Source organism: Oryctolagus cuniculus, chromosome 17 (assembly GCF_051225735.1).
Source record: "Oryctolagus cuniculus isolate XC-2025 breed Fujian yellow rabbit chromosome 17, ASM5122573v1, whole genome shotgun sequence".
Lineage (NCBI taxonomy): Eukaryota > Metazoa > Chordata > Mammalia > Lagomorpha > Leporidae > Oryctolagus > Oryctolagus cuniculus.
In genome coordinates this window covers 37,663,430-37,687,317 of record NC_142883.1, presented here as the reverse complement: position 1 = coordinate 37,687,317, position 23,888 = coordinate 37,663,430, and the positions used below count along the sequence as shown (strand labels likewise).

Genomic DNA, 23,888 nt, shown 5'->3' with positions numbered 1-23,888 from the left:
TTTAATTAGACCATCTTTTCAGAAAGTTTGTTTCTTCTCGATTACTCAATATTATTGACTTTTGATAGTTCACCAAATTAGTAGTTACTTGTTTATGGCATTATCAAATGCCTTACAGACCAAAGTCCATCATGTGGCAAGGTCAGATAGAAATGATAGAAATGACGGGAGAAATTCAACCCATCAACATGGCTGTCAAAAGAACAAAATCTATTATGCCTTTCTGTAGACACTCCTGAACAGATTCAAAATGACTGAACAAGCCAGATCAAAACTAACCAAAGCTAAAAGCAACCATAATGAGCCTCTGAAACCCAGGTATTGATTTGTCAACATCTAAGCTCAATTAGTCCTTTCAGAACAAAATATCTTAGGAGGAGACAGAAACCAGTTAGAGGTCTAGGATATGAAAAGAATAAAAGCAGTCACTTTTATAAAGCTTCCTGTTAAGTGCAGTCATATCACACTATGGGGATCTTGTGAGGATTAAATAAAGACACAGGCCAAGTATCTATCCACATAGTACAGGAGCTGGCACACAACAAATTTTAGCAAATACTAGTCCTCCCCCAAATCGTTAAGAACTCAGGCTTATCAGGGCTGGTGTTGTGGTACAATGGGTAAAGCGCCACCTATTGATGCTGGCATTCCATATGGGTGCCTGTTCAAGTCCTGGCTGATCAACTTCCAATCCAGCTCCCTGTTGATGTGCCTGGAAAAAGCAGTGGAAGGTGACCCAAGTGTTTGGGCCCTTGCACCCATGTGGTAGACCCAGAAGAAGCTTCTGGCTCCTGGCTTTGGATTGGCTCAGCTCTGGCCACTGCAGCCATTTGGGGAGTGAACCAGCAGATTTAAAACCTTTCTCTGTTTCTCTCTCATGCTCTTGAACTCTGCCTTTCAAATAAATAAATGAATCTTTAAAAAAATAAAAACAAAAAACTCAGGTTTATCAAGTCAAAGATCATCTGATGGTTTAAAAAAGCAAAACATGGTCCAGGGTGTTTGCCCTAGAGGTTACAATGCTGGCTAGAACACCTGCAGGGCACACGAGGTGCCTGGCTGTGACCTCTGACTCCATCTTCCACCACTGCACACCCTAAGAGGGAGCAGATGATGTCTCAAGTGCTAGGGTTCTTGCCACCCACATGGAAGACTTGGAATGCATTCCTGGCTGGCTCCATGTTTCAGCCAAACTACACTGCAGGCATTTGGTGAGTGAACCAGCAGAAGAGAGTGCACGTTCTCTCAAACAAATAATCAAATCAAAAGAAATCAGAGTTATAAAATAGCAGATAGGATCATGAAAATGAAAAACAGCTAGTAAAAACATTTCTGAATGGCTCATCATTTATGGCCACTTACAAACTTCACGTTCTGTGAAACTGTCTTTAAAGATGAGTTTTGACAATGAATAGGCCAAAGGCAAACTAACTCTCTTTGGAAGTAAAACCCTGCAAAGCCCATCTGCAGGAGGTGAACAGTTCTTTCATAAAACCTTTATCCCTAGCTGGCCAGACTTCAAGCTTTCATCAATTCAAGTTCTAAACAAACCAGCAACAAAATTATAAAGTTGATTTTTTCATTAGAATTGTTAAATAACAACAGTTCAATAAATCATTTGCCTTTGAAAGGAAAAAAATTACTTTCTAACACATGTAATATTTCTTCTGGTTCAAAGAAAATGAAGCTTATTTATTTACAAACTAAAAACAGAAATATTACACTGAAATCTTTATGGCTTAAAAATGAAATATTTAAGAAACAAAGATACAGAAAAAACAAGATTTGGTCAGATTCTGATATTAAAAAACTGAGGGGAGGCAGTATATGGCACAGAAGGGTAATATGGTGCCCCTTAACATCACCAACACCCCTTACCACAGTGTCACTTTGAATCCTGACTGTTTCACCTCCAAATGTGCTCCCTGTTAGTGCACCTGAGAAAGCAGCAGAAAATGGTCCAGGCACATGGGCCCAAGCCATCCATGTGAGAGACCCAGATAGAGCTCTGGGCTCCTCGTTTCATCCTGGCCCAAATCCCTGGCTGCTATTAGAGGAATGAAGCAGTGAATGGAAGATCTCTTTCCTTCTGTCTCTCCCTAACTCTCTGCCTTTCAAATAAATAAATCTTAAAAAAAAAAAAAAAAATACAACTTCTGGTATCAAGCACTAGTGTTGTCATTTGCTGTACGACTTAACATCTCAAGATTCAGTTTCTTGTAAAGTTCTTCTGAACTCTAAAAATGATGTTATATTTATGATATCTGATGCTGTCTTCAGTATTTCCTCAATACATAGAGATGAAAGTGTGTGTACATACATATATACATGTGTAGATATACCTTTGTTAAATAATTCTGACATATTTCTAAAGAGCTAATAACTTAAATTCCATTAAGAAACAAAGATGGGAGGCCAGCACTGTGGTATAGTAGGCTAAGCCTTTGCCTGTGGCACTGGCATCCCATAGAAGAGCAGGTTTGTGTCCAGGCTGCTCCACTTCCAATCCAGCTTTCTGCTGTGGCCTGGGAAAGCAGAAGATGGCCCAACTTTTTGGGCCCCTGCACCTGCGTGGGAGACCCAGAAGAAGCTCCTGGCTCCTAGCTTTGGATCAACCCAACTCTGGCCATTGTGGCTATATGGGGAGTGAACCAGCAGATTTAAAACCTTTCTCTCTCTCTCTCTCTCTTTCTCTCTCTCTCTCTCGCTCGGTAATCTTGCCTTTCAAATAAATAAATAAATAACTTTTTTAAAAAAAGAAAAGAAACAAAGTTGGGGGCCAGTGCTGTGACAAAGTAGGTAAAGCCACCACTTATTATGGGCACCGGTTCAAGTCCCAGCTGCTTTACTTCTGATCTAGCTCCCTGCTAATGTGCCAGGGAAAGCAGTAGAAGATGGCCCAAGTGCTTGGGCCCCTGAACTCAGAGGAGACCCAGAAGAAGCTCCTCGCTCCTGGCTGTTGTGGCCATTTGGAGAGTGAACCAGCAGATGGCAGATCTCCCTCTGTATTTCTCCCCCCGCCCCTTTCTGTAACTACACCTTTCAAATAAATAAAATAAATCATTTTAAAAAGAAGAAAAAGAAAGAAATAAAGATAGGGCCAGTGTTATGGCACAGCAGATTTAACAGTCGCCTTTAATGCTGTCATCCCATATGGATGCTCGTTTGAGTCCTGGTTGCTCCACTTCCAATCCAATTCCCTGGTAATGCACCTACGAAAGCCACAGAAAATGTCCTAAGTGCTTGGACCCCTGCACTCACATAGGAGACCCAAAAGGAGCTCCGGGTTCCTGGTTTCAGCCTGGCCCAACCCTGGATATCGTGGTCATTTAGGGAGTGAACCAGTGGATGGAAGATCTTTGTCTCTCCCTCCCTCTGTAATTCTAACTTTCAAATAAACAAATAAATGTAACTCTGGCTTTCAAATAAATAAATAAATCTTTTAAGAAAAAAAAAAGATAATGAGAGTGAGAATACATGCATAAGGGTGGAGGTGGGAGGAATCTGACCCACACATCATTCTCAGCACTTAGGGCATTTACACAATCTCATGACACCTGAATTAACCAAGTAAGCCTTTAAACCCTTACAATGAAACATTAAAATTCAATGTTGCTATAATCTCTTCCTTATAAAACATGGGACCCAACAGTCTGGCTCTAAGTATGGTTTAAAAAGAGGGAGGGGGAGGGATGTATTCACCACCCAGCTCTCCCCTGTGACCACTTAAAACACACACACACACACACACACAGGCCTATTGTAATACATTGTACCAGTTTTGAATGCAACACTTAGCTCCAGCTTACTACCCTGACAAATAAAGGAAACCACTTTATGAAGCCAATTTAATTGGGAAGTGACAGAAAACATACAGCCATTCTCTTTAGACTTATCATTGAATTGGCTTCAGCTCCAATCTCTGGCAAATCCCACTCAAAAGAAGAAATTAACCAGGTCAGCAGAACAGGTGCTACGTTGTGTCTGTCAAGGGCCTGGCATCACCACAATTACTTGTGCACAATGAAGCAGTAATCTTTACAGATCATCTCTCCCAAGAAGCATACTGAGGAGGGGGAGGAAAACTGAAGGGAGGTGGACAGCACGGAGATGGGGGGTGGGGAGTTGGGAAGACGAGGAATAGGAAGCAAAGAGAAAAGGCAAGAAAAGAAAATGAATGTGCAGCTGCTTTGCAGCTCAGCAGATGTCAGGACGTGATGTACGAGGCTAGGATAAGCTGTCGTAGCCCGCTGCCAAAGACCGGTAAGTGATTAAAGCCGGCACAGTGCTAAGCACCATATTTAGAATCTGTGGGGTTTCAAGACTTGCACCCATTCCTTGCTGTGCTGCCAGATGTTGGCAACTGGTCCAGTTCCTACTGACTGTGCACGGAGGGCAGCAGTTGGAAGAGTAGCAAAGCAATCTGGAATGCTTCCGGAGATGCTGTACATTAACAAGTGTCACCCATCATTCACCTTTACAGAAGGCTGAAACAACTCCAATTTGCTGCCACTTCCCTCTTGGGAAACAGCCAAGATAAAGTTGCGCCTGGCAGCCCCATTTGTTTCACTCAGGTGTTTCGGCTGCCTTGCTGACCTCTATTAGTTTAAGTTTTAATTTAGATTAACCCCAGCACCCCAATTAACCAGCAAGGGGAAAAGCTAAGAAGTGACTAGTCATAACTCTGAAATCAGAATTTATCGAAGCTAAAATTATTAATTGGGATGAAGGGCCAATCAAGTAACGCTATTTCTTCTTAAATAGACCTCTAGGCCAAAAAAAAAAAAAAAACCCTCTCAGACAACAGACTGACAGTAGAACCAACTTCTCCCAGTAAGTTCAGTTTATTTTATTAAGCCTGTTTAATTTATGGTGTACTTTCCATGGAACAATGTATACTTCAATTAATGAGGCCTGGAACATTTTTGATCATCTCCCGTGATCTCACACTATTATACAGCATTAATATCCCATATCAGGTACTTCCTTACACACTCCACAACAAAATAGAGTTCCCTACACTTCAGATAAATGGATATAAAAAAGGAAGAAAGGAAAAAAGAATCAGAACCTCTGGCTGGGAACAGCTGAGGTCACACTAGACTCTTGCCTACTCTTCATCATTACTGTTAAGATACACAGCAACTGGGGCCAGTGCTGTGGCACAGCAGGTAAATTCACCACCTGCCAGTATCCCATGTGGGCACTGGTTAGAGACCTGACTGCTCCACTTCTGATCCAGCTCTCTGCTATGGCCTGGGAAAGGAGCAGAAGGTGGCCCAAGTGCTTGGGCCCCTGCGCCCACATGGGAGAAGCTCCTGGCTCTGGCCTGGCCTGGCCCAGCCCTGGCTATAGCAGCCGTCTGGGGAGTGATCCCGCAACGGAAGAGCTCTCTCTCTACCTCTGCCTCTCTGTAACTGCCTTTCAAATAAATTTTAAAAATAAAATAAAAATTCAAGCAATAATTTAATAGAACATTACAGAATAAATGCAAAGATTAATAGTCTCTCTTTATAAGATAAACTAAAACTATTCTCAATATAGAACCACTTGTTCTGGCTTTGTATATAGCTTTCCTAAGAAGGTCCCTCATTCATATGCATACACACAATAAAGCCACCACGGCTAAACCTTCAGCACGTGCAAATTCTTTGATAAAAGTTAACACACAACATTCAGCAGAAAAGCAAACTGTCTTGATAAACAACTGCACAACAAAAACTGGCGTATAACTGCTAGACAGCATCTTCCATTCTCCACTAAGCGGGAAAGGGTACAGCCTCAAGCCATTCAGCAAGTTTAACTTAAGAAATTATTTTTGCCCTTTATTTAAGACTTGAGAGTAGTCCATGTTTAGTCTATCTTAACAGTCACCAGTCATTAAAAAAAAAACTACCACACCAGCAGTAATGTCAATGAAAGAATTAGGCAGGCATTTTGTGAAATAATACTGAGAACTGAATCATATTTCAATTTCTACCAATTCTTTCTGCCTTCGAAGCACCATACTGTTATATAATCAACAGCAGATAATTTCTCTCTACATATATGTATATTTTTTAAACTGATTTGAACAAGCACAAAAAGTATCTCCAGTAAGAGGCTTAGCAGGTAATACAATCAGAAGTGCAACTCAAGAACACCGAGATACCAGCCCTTCAGCTTCGTGTCCATTCTAAACAGCTAACAACAAAAAGTCCTCGATTAACACTATCAAAAACAGCTGAGAAAAAATAAACCACCGAACTCCTAGAAGCCCAAACTGTCTTACAGATAATTTATTCAAGGAACACCTAAGAAAGTAGCCATAGTTGTTTCCATTTCAAAAGGAAAACAGAAAACAGGAAGAAAAAAAAAAGGCAGCAAATTCAGAATGATACTGTCTATTATGAACGCAGCTCTAATTCTGACTGTTATACCAAAATAAGCTACCTGTTGTTCACAGAAGTCTATCAGCTGCTTTAAAATGCTAACACCTGATTTGGAACAAATGAAGCTAGTAAAGTCACACCTGGTGGTAAAAGTCATCATCATCAAAGATTTCTTCATCCAAGTCCTTCAGGTGAGCATTGGCAGAGGCTTCAGGAAGGACCTCCTTTATCAATGAGAAGGAAAGAGCGGATTACTGTGAGGCTAACACAGCTACGATAAATAATGTAAGTCAAAGCACTGTATCCCTTAAGATACAAAAAGGTCTTAGCAAACTGACACTCTTGTTTATGGCTCTTGTCATGAGTTGCCAAGGCTATGGAAGCATTTTGAGTTCGCCGACTCCGATCTTATTTTGACAATTTGCTAAGACAACAACTGAGTCACTGTGCACTTACTCCACATGTAGGATCTCTAGCCTTAATGTGTTGTTACAATCTGAATTAATGCTATAACTAGTACTCAAACAGTATTTTACACTTTGTGTTTCGTTGCGGGTGCAAACTATTGAAATCTTTACTTAATTTATACTAAATTGATCTTCTGTATATAAAGATAATTGATAATGAATCTTGATGTGAATGGAATGGGAGAGGGAGCGGAGATGGGAGGGGTGAGGGTGGGGGGGGAGGTTTTGGGAGAGAAAAAGCCACTGTAATCCATAAACTGTACTTTGGAAATTTATATTTACTAAATAAAAGTTTAAAAAAAGATATAAAAAGGTCTTAAAATTTAAAATAAAAATTAAAGCAAAACAAAAAAAATCAAAAAACAAAATAGTCCAGTGGTAAAACAGGCAAAAACATTAACATGATAGCTGATAAAAAAGAAATACAAATAATCACATGAAAATATGTTTAACCCCACTCTAATTGAACACATGCAAATTAAATGAGAAGATACCGTTTTTCACCTATAAGACTGGCAATACTCAGTATGACTGGAGGGACTAGAAATTAACGCAGCTTTTTGGAAGTAATTTGGCAACATCCATCAGGATTTAGTGGATTTTCTTTAATGTAACGTTTCTACTTCAAGAAATCGATCCACATGCTTGCACACACCCACAAATAAAAATATTCAGGAATGTTTCCTGTATAGACTGATTCTAACTCTGGATACAATATAAATATCCAGTGTTTAAATAAATTATAGTACGTATGTACAAAATGGAATATTCTGTAGCCATGAGGAAAAACAGGCACTCTCATGTGACAATACAGGCAAAGTGTCCAGGATATAGTATGTCTAAAAAGTAAGTTGTGGGGCCTGCGCTGTGGCACAGTAGGTTAATCCTCCACCTGCAGTACCAGCATCCCACACAGGCACTGGGAAAGCAGTAGAAGACGGCCCAACCACTTGGGGCCCTGCATCCACGTGGAGGACTGAGAGGAAGCTTCTGGCTTTGGATCATCTCAGGCCATTGCAGTCATTTCGAGAGTGAATCAGAAGATGGAAGACCGTTCTCTCTCTCTCCCTTTCACTGTCTGTAACTCTATCTTTCAAATAAGCAAATAAAAACTTAAAGCGGGGGTTGGGGGGCAATGCTGTGACACAGTAGGTTAATCCTCCACCTGCAGTGCCAGCATCCCATATGGGTACCGGTTCTAGTCCTGGCTGCTCCACTTCCAATCCAGCTCTCTGCTCTGGCCTGGGAAAGCAGTAGAAGATGGCCCACACTTGGGCCCCTGCACCCACATAGGAGACTCAGAAGAAGCTCCTGGCTCCTGACTGTGGATCGGCCCAGCTCTGGCCATTTTGGCCATCTGGGAAGTGAACCAGTGGATGGAAGATTGTTGTTGCCTTTCCTTCTCTGTAACTCTGACTTTCAAATAAGCAAATAACTCTTAAAAAAAAAAAAAAAAAAAAAAAAAGACCAACAGAGCCTGTGAAGGGCCTTGTTTTAAAAAAAAAAAAAAAAGTAAGTTTTAAGACTTTCTATACAGTTGGCATGCTTTATGTTAATACATACAGTCATTCTAGTTAGTAAAAATGATAATCATTGGCCAGCACCGCGGCTCACTAGGTTAATCCTCCGCCTTGCGGCGCCGGCACACCAGGTTCTAGTCCCGGTCGGGGCGCCAGATTCTGTCCCGGTTGCCCCTCTTCCAGGCCAGCTCTCTGCTGTGGCCAGGGAGTGCAGTGGAGGATGGCCCAAGTGCTTGGGCCCTGCACCCCATGGGAGACCAGGATAAGTATCTGGCTCCTGCCATTGGATCAGCGCGGTGTGCCGGCTGCGGCGGCCATTGGAGGGTGAACCAACGGCAAAAAAGGAAGACCTTTCTCTCTGTCTCTCTCTCTCACTGTCCACTCTGCTTGTCAAAAAAAAAATGATAACCATATTTATGCACATATGTACATGTGTGTAGATAATATATATATATAAACATGGATAGAAATATCGCTGAAAGCTTGTCACAACTATTAATATTGATTAAACCTAAGGAGTGAAATATTCAGAGTAGGGGGAATTTTACTTTCCGGTTTAAATTCTTATGAACATAAAAAAAATTAATGCATGCATATTACTTCTATAATTAAAACACTAAAATATTCCCTTTATACAATAGAATTTGACTTATTCCACTTTCAGGTCCATTTCTAGAGTACCTGGCAAACATTAAGCCTGAAGTACACACCTGCTTCAATGCTGACAGAGAGAACTCTAAAGCTGAATTTTAAAAAATTGGATTACGAATGCTATTACTAGACTCCTGTATCAAACTCAAAATTCAGAGGATCTGACACACAGGAATTAATAAAAGCCACTTTTTTAAAAACTTCCTCCTTTCATATAATCTCAGTTTCTCAATAATCCAGTCAAGTAGAGTGTGTTCCTCTCTTTCACTAACTTCTTTTACAAAGAGGTAATACCTACAGGTTTTTCAGTTAATTAGTCTCACCAGGCATGCTCCCCATAACCACAGAGTTCTTACTAGTTCTCCTGGCAAACTCTCTGGGACAGGCTGAGCTGCAAGTTCCGGTTTGCCAAGAACCCGGTAGACAGAGCGCTTCGTCTGTGTCCTTCGGAGTAATCTTTCTTTGTCCATAAGAATATGATCAATCTGAGTCAAGATCGAGCGTTCAAAGGCACCAAAACCCTGCAACAACATTAACCAGTGTCAGATAATGCAGAAAGTCAGTGCTTCAGGCAGCTACATTAGTTTCTTTATCTTTCTGTGTCAGCAAAGAAACAGACAATTGTCTTTGCAGGAGGGGCTTTCTGTTAAGAATGGAGTCTGTGAGTGGCTGTAACTGTTCTCAGAAAAAAAAAAAATTGGTATTAAGCAGGTTATATCATTTTCCTATGCCCAAAGATTAACTTCTGCTCCTTTAATAATAATTGTTTTGAGAACTATTTCTTGGGGCCATCATTGTGGTGCAGTGGCTAAAACCACCACCTGCAGTGCCAGCATCCCATATGGGTGCTGGTTCAAGTCCTGGCTGCTCCACTTCCATTCCAGCTCTCTGCTGTGGCCTGGGAAAGCAGCAGACAATGGCCCAAGTCCTTGGGCCCCTGCACTCACATGGCAGACCCAGAAGAGGCTCCTGGCTCCTGGCTTCAGATCAGCACAGCTCCAGCTGTTGCATCCAATTGGGGAGTGAACCAATGGATGGAAGACCTCTCTCTCTCTCTACCTCTCCTTTCTCTGTGTAACTCCGACTTTCAAATAAATAAATAAATCTTTTAAAAAAATATCCAGATAAATGAGCTGCAGTTCCAATTTCTTAAAACTGCTTCATGGGGCCAGAGCTATGGCATAGTGGGTAAAGCCGCCACCTGCAGTGCTGGCATCCCATGTGGGCTCCTGTTCAAGTCCTGGCTGCTCCACTTCCCATCCAGCTCTTTGCTATTACCTGGGAAAGCAGTAGAAGATGGCCCAAGTGTGTGGGCCCCCATACAATGTGGGAAACCCAGAAGAAGCTCCTAGCTTCATATCAGTGCAGCTCGGGCTGTTGGGGAGTGAACCAGCAGATCGAAGACCCCCCCCTCGCCCCGCCTTTGCCTCCCTCTCTTTCAAATAAATAAATAAATCTTTAGAAAAAATTTAAGCAAACAAAAAAACTGCTTCAGGTTGGGGCCAGTGCTGTGGCTTAGCAGGTAAAGCCTCCACCAGCGATGTTGGCATCCCATATGGGTGCCAGTTCAGGTCCTGGCTGCTGTACTTCTGATTCAGCTCCTTGCTCATGCACCTGAGAAAGCGGTGGATGGCCCAAGTCCTTGGGCTCCCGCGACCACATGGGCGACCTGGAGCAAACTCCTTGCTCCTGGCTTCGGATCAGCCCAGCTCCAGCCATTATGGCTACCTGGGAAGTGAACCAGGGGTTGGAAGATTTCACTCTCTCTCTCTCTCTAATTCTACCTTTCAAATAAGTAAATAAATCATTAAAAAAAAAAATTTGTTTCAGGTTGATACCTATCTGACATGTGGGGGTGTACACGTACACACACACTTGCCTTCCCGAGTTTTCCAGAAGCCAGCTTGGTTTTATCATGCCACTTCTGAAGTGTGCGGTTCCTGTAGATGGTGAAGTCGGAAAAGCGCTTTGCCATGAAGCTGGGGTAGTCATCCATCTCCAGCTTCCTCTTTGGTGGTGCCCTTTTCTGCTTCTTCTTCTCTTGTACCACCTCATCTTCTTCACTAGAAATCTCCTCACTGGAAAACCAGTAAGAACACAAGTCCAGTGTCAATAAACACCATGCAGATAAAGAACAGGGCTCACACAGAGAGTATTTAGGCCTTACTATTCTGTCTACAATTTAAAATATATATATATTTATTTATTTGAAAGTCATAGTTACAGGGGTGGGGGAAGGAAGAATGGGGGTAAAGAGAGAGATCAATCATCCATCTGCTGGTTCACTCCCCAGATGGCCACAATGTCAGGCCAATGTCAGAAGCTTCATTCGAGTTTCCCACATGGTAGCAGGGGCCCAAGCATGTGGCCCATCTTCCACTGCTTTTCCCAGGCCATTATCTGGGATCTGGATTGGAAGTGGAGCAACCAGGACATGAACCAGCAGTTCTATGGTTCATTGAGTATTTAAATGCACCCTGGCTAGGAGGATGGCTTTTTTGTTTGAAAAGAATGTTCATGAGGTCAATCAAGCGCTCATGTGACTTTTCTAATAAATATTAAAAGAAATAGTTTCGAAATTTTGAGGGCCCAGCATTGTGGCATGGCAGATTAAGCCACCACCTGCAATGCTGGCATTTCATATAGGTGCCAACTCCTGTCCCATCTGCTCTACTTCAGATCCAGATCCCTGCTAATGCAGAAGATAACCCAACTGCCCGAGCTCTTGCCTTCCACAAGGGAGAGACCAAGATGAAGCTCCCGCTTCAGTCTGGCTCAGTCCTAGCCATTATGGACACTTTGGGAGTGAACCAGCGGATGGAAAATCTATCTTTATCTGTCTTTCCCTTTCTCCATAACTCTTTCAAATAAATAAGTAAATATTTTTTAAAAAACTTTCGAAAGGTAAGCAAATTATAAAAATAAAGCTATAAAATCATTATTTGAAATGTGCATGAATCAGACTGTACTATCACAAAAGAGTCTTTAAAAATTAAACAAATAATCATTTTTTTTTTTTTTTTTTAAGATTTACTTATGTATTTGAAAGGCAGAGTTACAGAGAGGCAGACAGAGAAAGGTCTTCCATCCACAGGTAAACTCCCCAAATGGCCACACTGGCTGGAGCTGCACCAATCTCAAGCCAGGAGCCAGGAGGCTCTTCCAGGTCTCTCATGTGGGCAAAAGGGCCAAAGCACTTGAGCCATCTTCCACTGCTTTCCCAGGCCACAGCAGAGCACTGGATCGGAATTGGAGCAGCTGGGACTCAAACTGGTGCCCATATGGGATGCTATCACTGCAAGGTGGCAATTTTACCCACCATGCCACTGCGCCAACCCCCATAACCATATTTCTATGACTTTAATCTTCAAATCAATAAGAGAAACATGCCTCTTTGTAACCAAATGCTCAGGAAAGGAAAATGATATTATTCAAATCAAATGCAGAAAAGCTGAATGTAAAAAAGCTCAAAAGGGGTCAGGCATTTGGCATAGCAGATAAGATGCTGCTTGAGGTATCCACACCCCATGTCGAGTGCCTAGGTTCAAGTCCTGATCCCACTTCACATTCCAGCTTCCTGCTAATGCACCCTGGGAGGCAGCAGATAATGGTTCAAGTATTTGGGTCCCTGAACCAGATGAAGTTCCTGGCTGTGGCTTCAGGGTGGCCCAGCCCTGGCTATTGTGGGCATTTGGGAAGCAAACTAGTAGATGGAAGATCTCTTTCTGTCTCTCTCTCTCTCTCTGTCTTTCAAATAAATAAATAAAAACTTAAAACTCAAAAGAGAGGCAACAGAATCAGCACTAAACTGCGATACAATCAGCCCTCCGTATCTGCTGGTTCCATAGCTACAAGTGCCACGTCCACATAATTCAACCAAACGAAGACTGAAAATATACAAGAAAAAAAAATTGCATCTGTACTGAACATTAAAGACTATTTTTTTTCTCGTCATTATTTCCTAACCAGTATAAAAACTATTTACCTAACTTGGCTTTCTCTTGCATCAATGACAAAAAACAGCCAGAAGAAAAGAAAATAAGTAACTCTGCAGCTCCATTTCCTCCTTACCTTTCTACTTCAGGCTTGGTCCCATCTACCAGGTACCTAGTGTCTGGGTACTGACACAGCAACTCTTCCTGAAGATCCACCAATGACCTCAACAATGCTTTAAGGGCTTTGTGACCTGAGAAATAAAGCAGAGAGAAGAGACATTTAATTGATTACCTACAATTCTCACAAGTATATGATGCCAGCCGGCGCTGCAGCTCACTTGGCTAATCCTCCCCCACAACCGGCAACCCGGGTTCTAGCCTGGTTGGGGCACAGGATTCTGTCCCGGTTGCTCCTCTTCCAGGCCAGCTCTCTGCTGTGGCCCAGGAAGACAATGGAGGATGGCCCAAGTGCTTAGGCCCTGCAAACTCCTTCCCTGCATGTCTTCATAACCATTAATTTACTCCTCTGGTGTTAAGTTTCTCAGGTATTACCTACAGGTTCCCAAGGACCTCTCTGATTATTGCTCTGTCAATCAAATCCTTAAGCAATTCTTCCCCTTTTCCTAAAGAGCACACCTTAAACCTGGGCTCTACACCTCCTGTCCCTCTCCCCAAGGAGATCTCATATGCCTCCAGCTTAAGCTGCCACATACATCCTTCATTCAGTATCTCAATGCATATCTTTATGGAACGTTTCTGTTCACACACGACAACCTAAGTTAATGACTTTCTATTCACAGTACTGAATTTTTTTATTAGAAATTTGCACACCAGCCGGCGCCGTGGCTCAATAGGCTAATCCTCTGCCTGCGGTGCCAGCACACCAGGTTCTAGTCCTGGTCGGGGCGCCGGATTCTGTCCCGGTTGCTCATCTTCCAGTCCAGCTCTCTGCTGTGGCCAGGGAGTGCAGTGGAGGATGGCCCAAGTCCTTGCACCCTGCACCCACATGGGAGACAAGGATAAGTACCTGGCTCCTGGATTTGGATCGGCAGAGTGCTGGCCATAGCTGCCATTTGGGGGGTGAACCAATGGAAGGAAGACCTTTCTGTCTCTTTCTCTCACTGTCCACAAAAAAAAAAAAAAAAAAAAAAAAAAAAACCACACACACACACCAAGAACATGTTCTTGGGGCCAGCATTGTGATAAAGCTACCACCTGCCCCACTTCTGATCTAGCTCTCTGCTATGGCCTGGGAAAGCAGTAGAAGATGACCCAAGTGCTTGGGCCCCTGTACCCACATGGGAGACCCAGAAGAAGCTCCTGGCTCCTGGCTTCAGATCAGATCTGGCCATTGCGGCCATTTGGGGAGTGAACCAGCAGATGAAAGATCTCTCTCCGCCTCTACCTCTGCCTCTCTAACTCTGCCTTTCAAATAAATAACTCACACACACACGCGCACACACACACACAATTTTACATACACAAATATCTTAGGCAGGGTCCAAACCACATTAAAAAACAAACAAAAAAACCATGTCCTTACCTGGTTCTCACAGCAAACAGCAGGCATCTATAATACAGCTGGTCAGAATTAAGTATAGAGTCGATGGCTAAGAATTTTCATCATAAAAACTGGTCCTCCAAGAACTGAATTCCTACCTTCTCTAACAGAATGATCCCACTCTGTAGACTAAGTGAATCCTACTAACTGGACTGGACACGAGTATCACAGTTTTTGAGCTGACAGTACTCAGACACCTCTCCTATAATCAAATGTTCAGATTTCCAGCAACAACTGCCAAAAAACCCTTCCCACGGATGCTCCATCACACCTGCAAATATATCATGTCAGAAACAAAATTTTTTTCTTCCTACCTGATACTTTTTCCTTGTCTGACTTTTTCTCATGTTGAATGTGTTTTCCTAGGAGATCACTGACATTTGGGTGCACTTTTTCTATATGTTTAGTACATTTTAAAAACCTGTATTTTCCATTCTATCACTGATAATGCTTCTATCCTTTCTTCCCTCTTTCCCGTAATTGACCACAACCTTCTTATAAGCATCGCTACTTTCATTCAACCATTCCTACCTTCATTTTTACTTTGTATTCCACACTAAATTCAACTCACCCAGACTTTGGTTACATGACTTTGCTAAGTCTTACTGTAACTCTTTCCTGCTTCTACTTCCCCCTGCCCCGCTCGAGTAGCCTTCTCACTATTTTACATTCCAACCTGTCTCATCAATGGGACATCAACACATGAGTTAGACAAGTTCTCCACATATCATACGAGACAAGATTGTATTTTTGTTTTTTTAAGATTTTTTCATTATTTATGCTGATCCAAAGCCAGGAGCCAGGAGTTTCTTCCGGGTCTCCCATGCGGGTGCAGGGGACCAAGGACTTGGGTCATCTTCTACTGATTTCCCAGGCCATAGCAGAGAGCTGGAAGGGAAGTGGAGCAGCCGGGACTCAAACCAGCACCCATGTGGGATGCCAGCACTGCAGGTGGTGGCTTTACCTGCTATACCACAGTGCCAGCCCCCAAGATTGTATTTCAACCTAAGGCTAGAAGCTAACCTGCCTGAAAAAGCCTTTTCCAACAGGTCAGAAGAAACTCGACAACCCAATAATAATCTGCCTACTGCCTCTCTGTAGCTACGCCTTTCAAATAAATAAATAAATCTTTTAAAAAAAACTATAAATAAATAAATCTTAAAAAAAGGTACTTGTTTAAAACAAGATTCGTGATCACATGATTTCTAAATTCTAAATTCCACCCTTTTGTAATCCGTGCATATCCACAAAACTTGGGGGGATCTGTAATATATAAATATTACCTAAAAAGATGCAAAATGCCTTGTGTTCCAAACCAAGATTTTCAACCTATTTGTTCCTCTCCTTTAAAAACAAAAGCTTACAAACTTTCCACCAAATATGGAGATAAAGTTATACTTATGAAGAAGGAAAAAACCATACATATTTATTCTGTGTGTGAGCTTTTGTGAAAATGAATTAAATATAGCCAATGCGAAAAGTAAACAAAAAAAGAAATAAAAAGATAACAATTTTAAAGGGAAGAATGTGCTAAGTGTACATCTAGAACCATGTAAAAGGGGCCGGCACTGTGGTGTACCAGGTAAGCCATCGCCTGCAGTGCTGGCATCCCCTATGTGTACTGGTTCGAGACCCAGCTGCTCTACTTCTGATCCAGCTCTCTGTTACAGCCTGGGAAAGCAGTAGAAGATGGTCCAAGTCCTTAGGTCCCTGCACCCGCATGGGAGACCAAGAAGCAAGTCCTTAGGCCCCTGTACCCACATGGGAAACCTGGAGGAAGTTCCTGGCTTCAGATCCATGTAGCTCCGGCCGCTGCAGCCAAATAAGGAGTGAACCAGCGGATGGAAGACCTCCCTCTCCCTCCCTCCCTCCCTCCCTCTCTCCCTCCCTCTCTCTCTGCCTCTCCTTCTTTCTGGGTGTAACTCTCTCAAATAAATACATAAATCTTTTAAAACAATGCAAAATCATGTAAATATATGGAGTATTTTCAAAGAAAGGAGAGCAAAAGCTACAAATGCTAGCTGCCAATACTGTCACTACACACAGTCACCCAAGAGCAGAGCTGAGAACTACTTACACGTCTCCTCCTGCAGCTGACGTCCAGAAAGTGCCTGTTGTAGTGAAAGCCTTAATAAGAAAATGGAAGACACTAATACTTGGAAGAGAGCCCATGGAAATACAGAAATCTCATTTCATCCAAATTCTACAAAAATATGAACTGTTATTTCTACGTTATTCTCCAGAAATGGCTACATCTTAAGAAACAGATGCTGTGTTTTCCAAAGTGATACCACACATCAATTTTGCATCTGCAGAGTAGCTTTCTAAGTTCCCCAAACCAAATATGGGAAATATTAGGCTATTTGAAATAAGCCAATTGGACAAAAGGAAAAATATTGTATAATTCCACTTGCGTGAGGTGTCTAAATAGGCACCTTTGTACAGAGACACAAAGTAGAATAGCAATTTCCACCAGCTAGGGAGAAGAGAATGGGAAATTATTTTTAATGGGTATACATGTTCAGTTTTGAGATAATGAAAAAAATCTGAGATGGACAGTAGTGAAAGTAGCATAACGATGTGAGTATACTTAATGCCAATGAAGTGTACATTTAAAATGATTAAAAGGCTAAGTTTTATGTTCTATATATTTTACTGTTATTAAAAAAAAAAAAAAAAACACTGGGGCCAGCGCTGTGGCGCAGAGGGTTAACGTCCTGGCCTGAAGCGCCGGCATCCCATATGGGCACTGGTTCAAGACCCGGCTGCTCCATTTCCGATCCAGCTCTCTGCTATGGCCTGGGAAGGCAGGGCCCCTGCACCCGCATGGGAGACATGGAAGAAGCTCCTGACTCCTGGCTTCGGATCGGCGCAGCTCCGGCAGTTGCAGCCACCTGGGGAGTGAAGCAGCGGATGGAAGACCTCTCTCTCTCTCTCTCTCTCTGCCTCTCCTTCTCTGTGTAACTCTGACTTTCAAATAAATAAATAAAAATCTTTAAAAAACTGCTCTTAAAAAAACACACTTAAAAAATTCCTAAACCATGGTATAATAATTCTACCATATTAGGCCAGTGCTGTGGTGTAGTAGATTAAGCCCCCACCTGTGGTGCTGGCATCCAATATGGATGCCGGTTTGAGTTCCAGCTGCTCCTCTTTCGTTTCAGCTCTGCCATGGCCTGGGAAAGCAGTAGAAGATGGCCCAAGTGCTTGGGCCCCTGAACCTTATGGAAGACCCAGAAGAAGTTCCTGGTTCCTGGCTTTGGACTGGCCCAGCTCCAGCTATTGAAGCCATTTGGAGGAGTGAACCAGCAGATGGAAAACCTTTCTCTCTGTCTCTCCCTCTCTCTGGCTCTACCTTTCAAATAAATAAACCTTAAAAAACAAAATTAAAAAACAGTTCTACCCTCTTAATTCACCTCAGTAGACAAAAATCTTCCATAATCCTTCAAACTGAGCCTGTTTTCAAACTATTTCAAAAGGAATAGGAGAAAACAATGGAAAATTCATTCAGTCTTAAAAAGGAAGGAAATTCTGACATTGAGGCTACAATACAGGTGAACCTTGAGGACGTTATATTAAGTTAAATCAGCCAGTCACAGACAAATACTGTTTGACTCCACTTACATGAGGTACTTGCAGAAGTAAAAACCACAGAAGTAGCCAGCGCTGTGGCATAGTGGGGTAAAGCCCCAGCCTGCAACGCCGGCATCCCATATGGGTGCTGGTTTGAGTCCCAGCTGCTCCTTTTCCAATTCAACTCCTGCTATGGCCTGGGAAAGCAGCAGAAGATGGCCCAAGTGTTTGAGCCCCTGCACCCATGTGGGAGACCTAGAGGAAGCTCCTGGCTCCTGGCTTCAGATCAGCTCAGCTCTGGCTGTTGCAGTCATTTGGGGAGTGTTCCAGTGGAACAGAAGACCTCTTTCTCTCTCTGGCTCTCTCTCTGTAACTCTGTCTTTTAAATAAATAAATAAAATAATTCTTTAAAATAAAAAACACAGACAGGAAACAGAATGATGGTTACCAGAGGTTGAAGGGAGGGGAAATGGCAAGGCAGAGTTTCCATGCTGCAGATGTAAAAGTTCTAGAGACTGCCTGCCCAACAATGTAAATATACTTAACACCACTGAATTGTACTCTCAGAAACAGTTAAAATGTAAATTTTTGGTTATGTGTTTTTTTACTACAATAAAAAATTTCAGAGGACAGGAAGAGCAAAATGTGTCCCTTACTTCCTGTAGGTACCATATGTTCCTGATCTGAAACATGAAATCAAAAACAACCCAGGAAGAAGCTACAAAGCATTCTATAATGTTCAGAACTGCTTGTCCCTAAAAAGCAAGTGATAATTCGACTCTTTCATGTAGCCTCATCAAGAATTGTCAAAACATCCAATAAAGGACTACAACTTTCCATGGCCACTTTCAAGAAGCCACAAGCCTTTTTATTTTATTCAAGTCAGTTTTTAAAAAATCTACTGCAGATATATTGGACAGTTTATCAATCCAACAAGAAAGCAAGAGAACCAATATCAGTAAATCAAAGTGCACATTGCTGTTAATACTTTCTCATATGTTCTCATTATATACACCCTTTCACCCACTCAGAAAGTAGCCCTGAAGTATTTAAGCTCCATTCAGGGATAGCATCACCATGCATCAAAGTGTCAAGAGACCTACCAAAGATGAAATCTGCAATTCTGTGCTTCTAACCACCAAAAGGAGGGGGGAAAAAAGAAGAAGAAGAAAAGAAAGAAAGAAAATGTTTATCAAAGTAAATGTCACCAATGGCCCAACACACGGACAACTTCATGTAAAGAGACTTCAGGGCCAGAATCCATTCTCACTTCTTTGCAACACTGGGCTAAAGTTCCTTCGAGATGCCATGTAACCCAGAAGGGATCCGGGGCAATCCTGTGCTGAAGGTGGAGACCTCCTCAAAGCCACAGCTCCCAGGAAGAAGGCAAGACTCAAACCCAACAGCCAATTCTTTCTAGCCAGAAGAATAAACTAATAAAAACCCTTCTTCATTATTCATATAGGACTGAATTCTATTGTTCAACTCTGTGAATAATAAGCAGAACAGAATCAACAGTTTCTAATTTACTTCTAATCTCTCTCCTATTATAAGAGTTAAAAGTTACGAAAAGCAGCAAAGAGACTTTCTTCTCTCTCCCTCTTGGCATGTGGCTACAAAACAAATGGAGACTCTCAAGCACATATATGTTTATACTGCCCTACATGGTCCATTTCCAGAGGTCTTCCCCTTAAGAGGAGATTAAGAAGGACACGTGCCTCGTCATATTACCAACGTTCACCCCAGGCTTCTGATCACCAGCTGCAAGGATAATTTTGAGTACAGAATAAATGGAAAAAGTACTTCACTGAGGGTCAGGAGCCCTGCATTCTAACTGACATCATCACTAATGAGTCATGTTATGCTGAGTGAACCAACGTAATCTCTTTGAGTCTCAATTTCTCATCTATAAAATGCAGCAGACAATCCTTTGCCTGTTGATCGCATAGAAGGTAAAAAATAATAAGTGTGTTATATATTAAGGTATTTTAGAAATTTTTTAAAAGTTATAGAGTAGAAGACACATTATTATCTAAAAAAAAAAAAACCTTGTCATCTTTCACATGGTGAAAATCCTTTAAGCTCTGCTTGTACTGATCTCTAGTGTTGAGTCAACTAGTATTCAGATTCCTATATTAAGTATTCATTTACATGCTACCCATAGGCAGCCATTCTGTATATAAAATGTCACCAATCTAAAAACCATTTTCAGCTAACAGCTTTATATTTTTTCCCTGATTCATCCAGGCTGTTTGACATAAACAAAACAGTAGGCAGAGGTAAGTTTGGACGTGGGCACACTGTTCATTAGTTAGATTATAAACCACTAACAGAAATTTCTGGCAAGAGGATGAAGGGGGAACAAGAAGAGTAAATGAATAAAGTAAAATAAGGCTTATCCTATCAGTTTCTAAATACCTATGTGGTTATTTTAAAATAAATATGCAAACATACAATTATTTATGTACAAGTACGCATAAACTCCCACACTCCTATCACCCCAGATAAATACATTGAACTGGAATTTACAGATTACAAGAGTATTTTTTTTTTCTCCTTCAAAAGTAACTCTGGAACTAGAGCTAAACTATAGGTCAAAATGACACACAATATATTGGCCTGAGAACAATACTTTTCATTCAAATCCACACAAGCCTGCCACTTGCACTAGTCATCCCCGGCAATTAATCCCCCAAGAAAGACGTTTGATTAAATCTTTTCAAGCAAATCCTTTGCTTTGCTTTTGTTAGTTCACTTCTTGTCAACATCTATTAAAATATGCCTTTAATTCTCCCACAATCTTAAAAAACACCGATTCCACTGTCTTCAACTTTAATCAACTGTATGGCCGGCATTTTTCATTTCATAATAATGTGCTGCTTGGAATTCAAGAGGCAGGCTCAGCATCAATCATCTGGTAAGAATTTTTCCACTGCAATAAATATGCAAATGAGGAGAGCCAGTCAGTCGTATTTCAGGCCCGACTTGCTAGTGTTTTAAAAAAGACACAAATTTATTAATTGCCGGTGGCCAGAGGAATCCTATTACTTTGGGCATTGATTACAAAGCTGTGTGAGTGATTATTGTGCAACTCGCAGGCTACCCAGGCATGAGGAAAAATTATTAAAGCAAGGCAGAGATTATCAACTCAGAATAACAATAAGCCTTAACATTTAGGCCCTAACTTCTTCAACAAAGAATTACGTGAAGGCTCCACTGTATCATAATTCCAAATTCTGTCAGTATTACTATTTGCACTTGTTCTATATTCCCTAAGCAGAATGGCACTGCCCACAAGAAGAGCGATGTAGGTTACAAATTCCTCAACACCAACCTCTTGGACATGTTGCCGTCATTTCCAATGTTATGTCCAACTAGAATTTTTATATGTCGGTACAAGTATACCCGGTCAGGTGTGCACACATATATATTCCAGACTTTGATAAATGGGTATACAATCCGAAGACCCTGGCTTTAATTGGAACAGTGTAAGAAGTTCTGTTACAGTGAGCCGGTTAGTACTATGGACCAAAGGTGGAATTGTTTTAATGGTACAAAAATAACCACAAGGATAACTTTCCAAAGCAGGGCACAGGGGCTTAAGATTTTACAATCATGAAAACTCAGCTAAAGCAGGCCTGGGTTTCCAGAGCTCTGGAGGTGCCACAGGAGGAGACGTGCAATCTACAGAGGGGTCTGTGGAGGAAACAGCTTGATAGGCTAATTCTGAATGCAAAGTGTTTTTGTGAGGAACATTCAACCCAAGATATATTAAATGAGAAAGAGGACTCGGTGGACACAACTTGTTTGTTTCTCTTAAGAGAATGATGTGGGGAATTAGATTAAGTGGAAGTTGAAATAAGCGCAAGATGAAGGGACATATGATAAAATATACATTGGGTGAGCCCTCACAGAAGGAAACAACAACAAAAAATCCTTAACATTTGGCATTACTGCCACCATGCTAAGTAACATGAAAAATAGCACACATTTGAGTTCTGTGGAGGGACATCCCACTCAAGCTGTAATTTCTGTCCAGGCATGAATTTATAAGGAAGGGAAAAAGAACTGTGGAATTTCTTCAGTTTCCCTGAATACTCTCTCAAATACCTTGATGAAGTGTGTCAATAAATCCTTAAAAAGCCCTATAGGACACAGCAATCTGCCTGATCAATGTACTTCCCGAAATTCACCACAGTTACCTTCCATTTCACAATGCCTAGACAACGTCCATTGCTCCTAAGTACTTTTCCTAAGAATGGAAACTTGTTTTCCTCTTTACATAGAAAAAAGTAAATGCTCAGAATATGAGGTACTTAAAATCCAAGTTTATTTACAAGTAATTGTTTAAACTAATGGTAGTCACCCAATGAAAATGGGGATACTATTTGTCTTTTTTAAAATACACTTTTGAACTGTTTGGGTATCTTACAAGCATCTATTATTCTTATCATTTAAACTTTTATTTAAAGTAAACTAGTAAATAAGGAAACCTTTTAAAAATAAAGTTAATCATATCATGGGCACCAGTTCCTGTCCCGGTTGCTACACTTCCCATTTTGCTCCCTGTTAATTATTAGCCTGGGAAAAGCAGAAGATGGCCCACATGCTTGGGACCCTGCCACAACTTGGGAGACCTGGATGAAGGTCCAGGTTCCTGGCTTTGGCCTGGCTCAGCACTGGCTATTGTGGCCACTGGGTGTGAACCACAAATTAGAAAGAAGACCTCTCATCTCGACCTCTCTTTCTCTGTAATTTTGAATTTCAAATAAATAAATAAATCTTAAAATAAATAAATAAAAATAAAATTAGAACCACAATCTATAGAACTCTCTTTTGTTTACTTGGCTCTTGCACAGTATATAATATTTAAGGAAGTGATGAAACTGTCCCCAACTAAATGCCCAAATTCTCTAACTAGAATGAGTTTGGAAATTAGTCTGATAAAAATGGAGATTCCATGCAGAATTAATCACTCCTCTCTCAGCATCATTCAAACCACTGTTACACACTTGCCAAATTTTCCAACTGAATCTGATTCTCTAGATTTGAGCTACTTCATTCAGGGCAGACACCTGCCTTATCCTGTCACTCTAGTATCTAACACATTACCTGAGCCATAAAAGGTACTCCACAAATGTTTCCATCTCGAGAGACGATACCCAAGTCACACGGCAGACATCTGATTATATTATCATCTCCAAATCTAAACACTGACAAGCAAATAAAAGGAAGACAACATATTTTCCAACTCTAGTATCAATTTTTTCCTCAACAAACTGACCTTTTGTCAACAGAAGCAAAGTCGTCAAATCTGACATTTTCCTTATTCTAACATGCCAACAGTTATATAAGATTCCAAAGTGTCTCAAAACCATTTTATGAGACATAAAAACACAAAAATAATATTTATTAGGCATGCCATAATATACACTCATGAAGGCTTAGTAATTATCACCACTTAAATGCAGAAATTGAGACTCACAAAATAACAGATTATTTTCATTTGTGTTTCTTTTAATATTAAGAAGACTAAGTGTTATTCATTCATCAACTCAAAACAAAACACTATGAGAGTCACACGTGCACATAGAAACATTTCAGTTTGGGGCCGCACTGTGGTGCAGAAGTTAAGCTGCCACTCGTAATGCCAATATACCAACCACATCAGAGTGATCCGAGTCCAGCTACTCTGCTTCAAACCAGCTTCCTGCAAACATACCTGGGAGGCAGCAGACAGTGGCCCAAGGACTTGGGTTTCTGCTACCCATGTGGGACAGCAGGATGGAGTTCCTGACTCCTGGATTCAG

The 23,888-nt window shown here is 41.4% G+C and overlaps 1 protein-coding gene across 5 annotated transcripts in view; it reads right to left on the bottom strand.

The window, feature by feature from the left end:
- The window catches only part of AATF (apoptosis antagonizing transcription factor), a 122,519-nt gene that overhangs the window by 65,567 nt on the left and 33,064 nt on the right, over nt 1-23,888 (bottom strand). For 3 of the 5 annotated variants that reach the window (XM_008271166.5, XM_051824700.3, XM_089317370.1), the window contains exons 5-8: nt 13,081-13,195; nt 10,889-11,087; nt 9,366-9,530; nt 6,512-6,595 (exon numbers count right to left, since the gene is read on the bottom strand). In XM_008271166.5, coding sequence (XP_008269388.1) covers nt 6,512-6,595; nt 9,366-9,530; nt 10,889-11,087; nt 13,081-13,195 — 563 coding nt within the window. The remainder of the gene's footprint in view (nt 1-6,511; nt 6,596-9,365; nt 9,531-10,888; nt 11,088-13,080; nt 13,196-23,888) is intronic. The other 2 variants (XM_070061046.2, XM_051824701.3) reach the window with 1 other exon arrangement.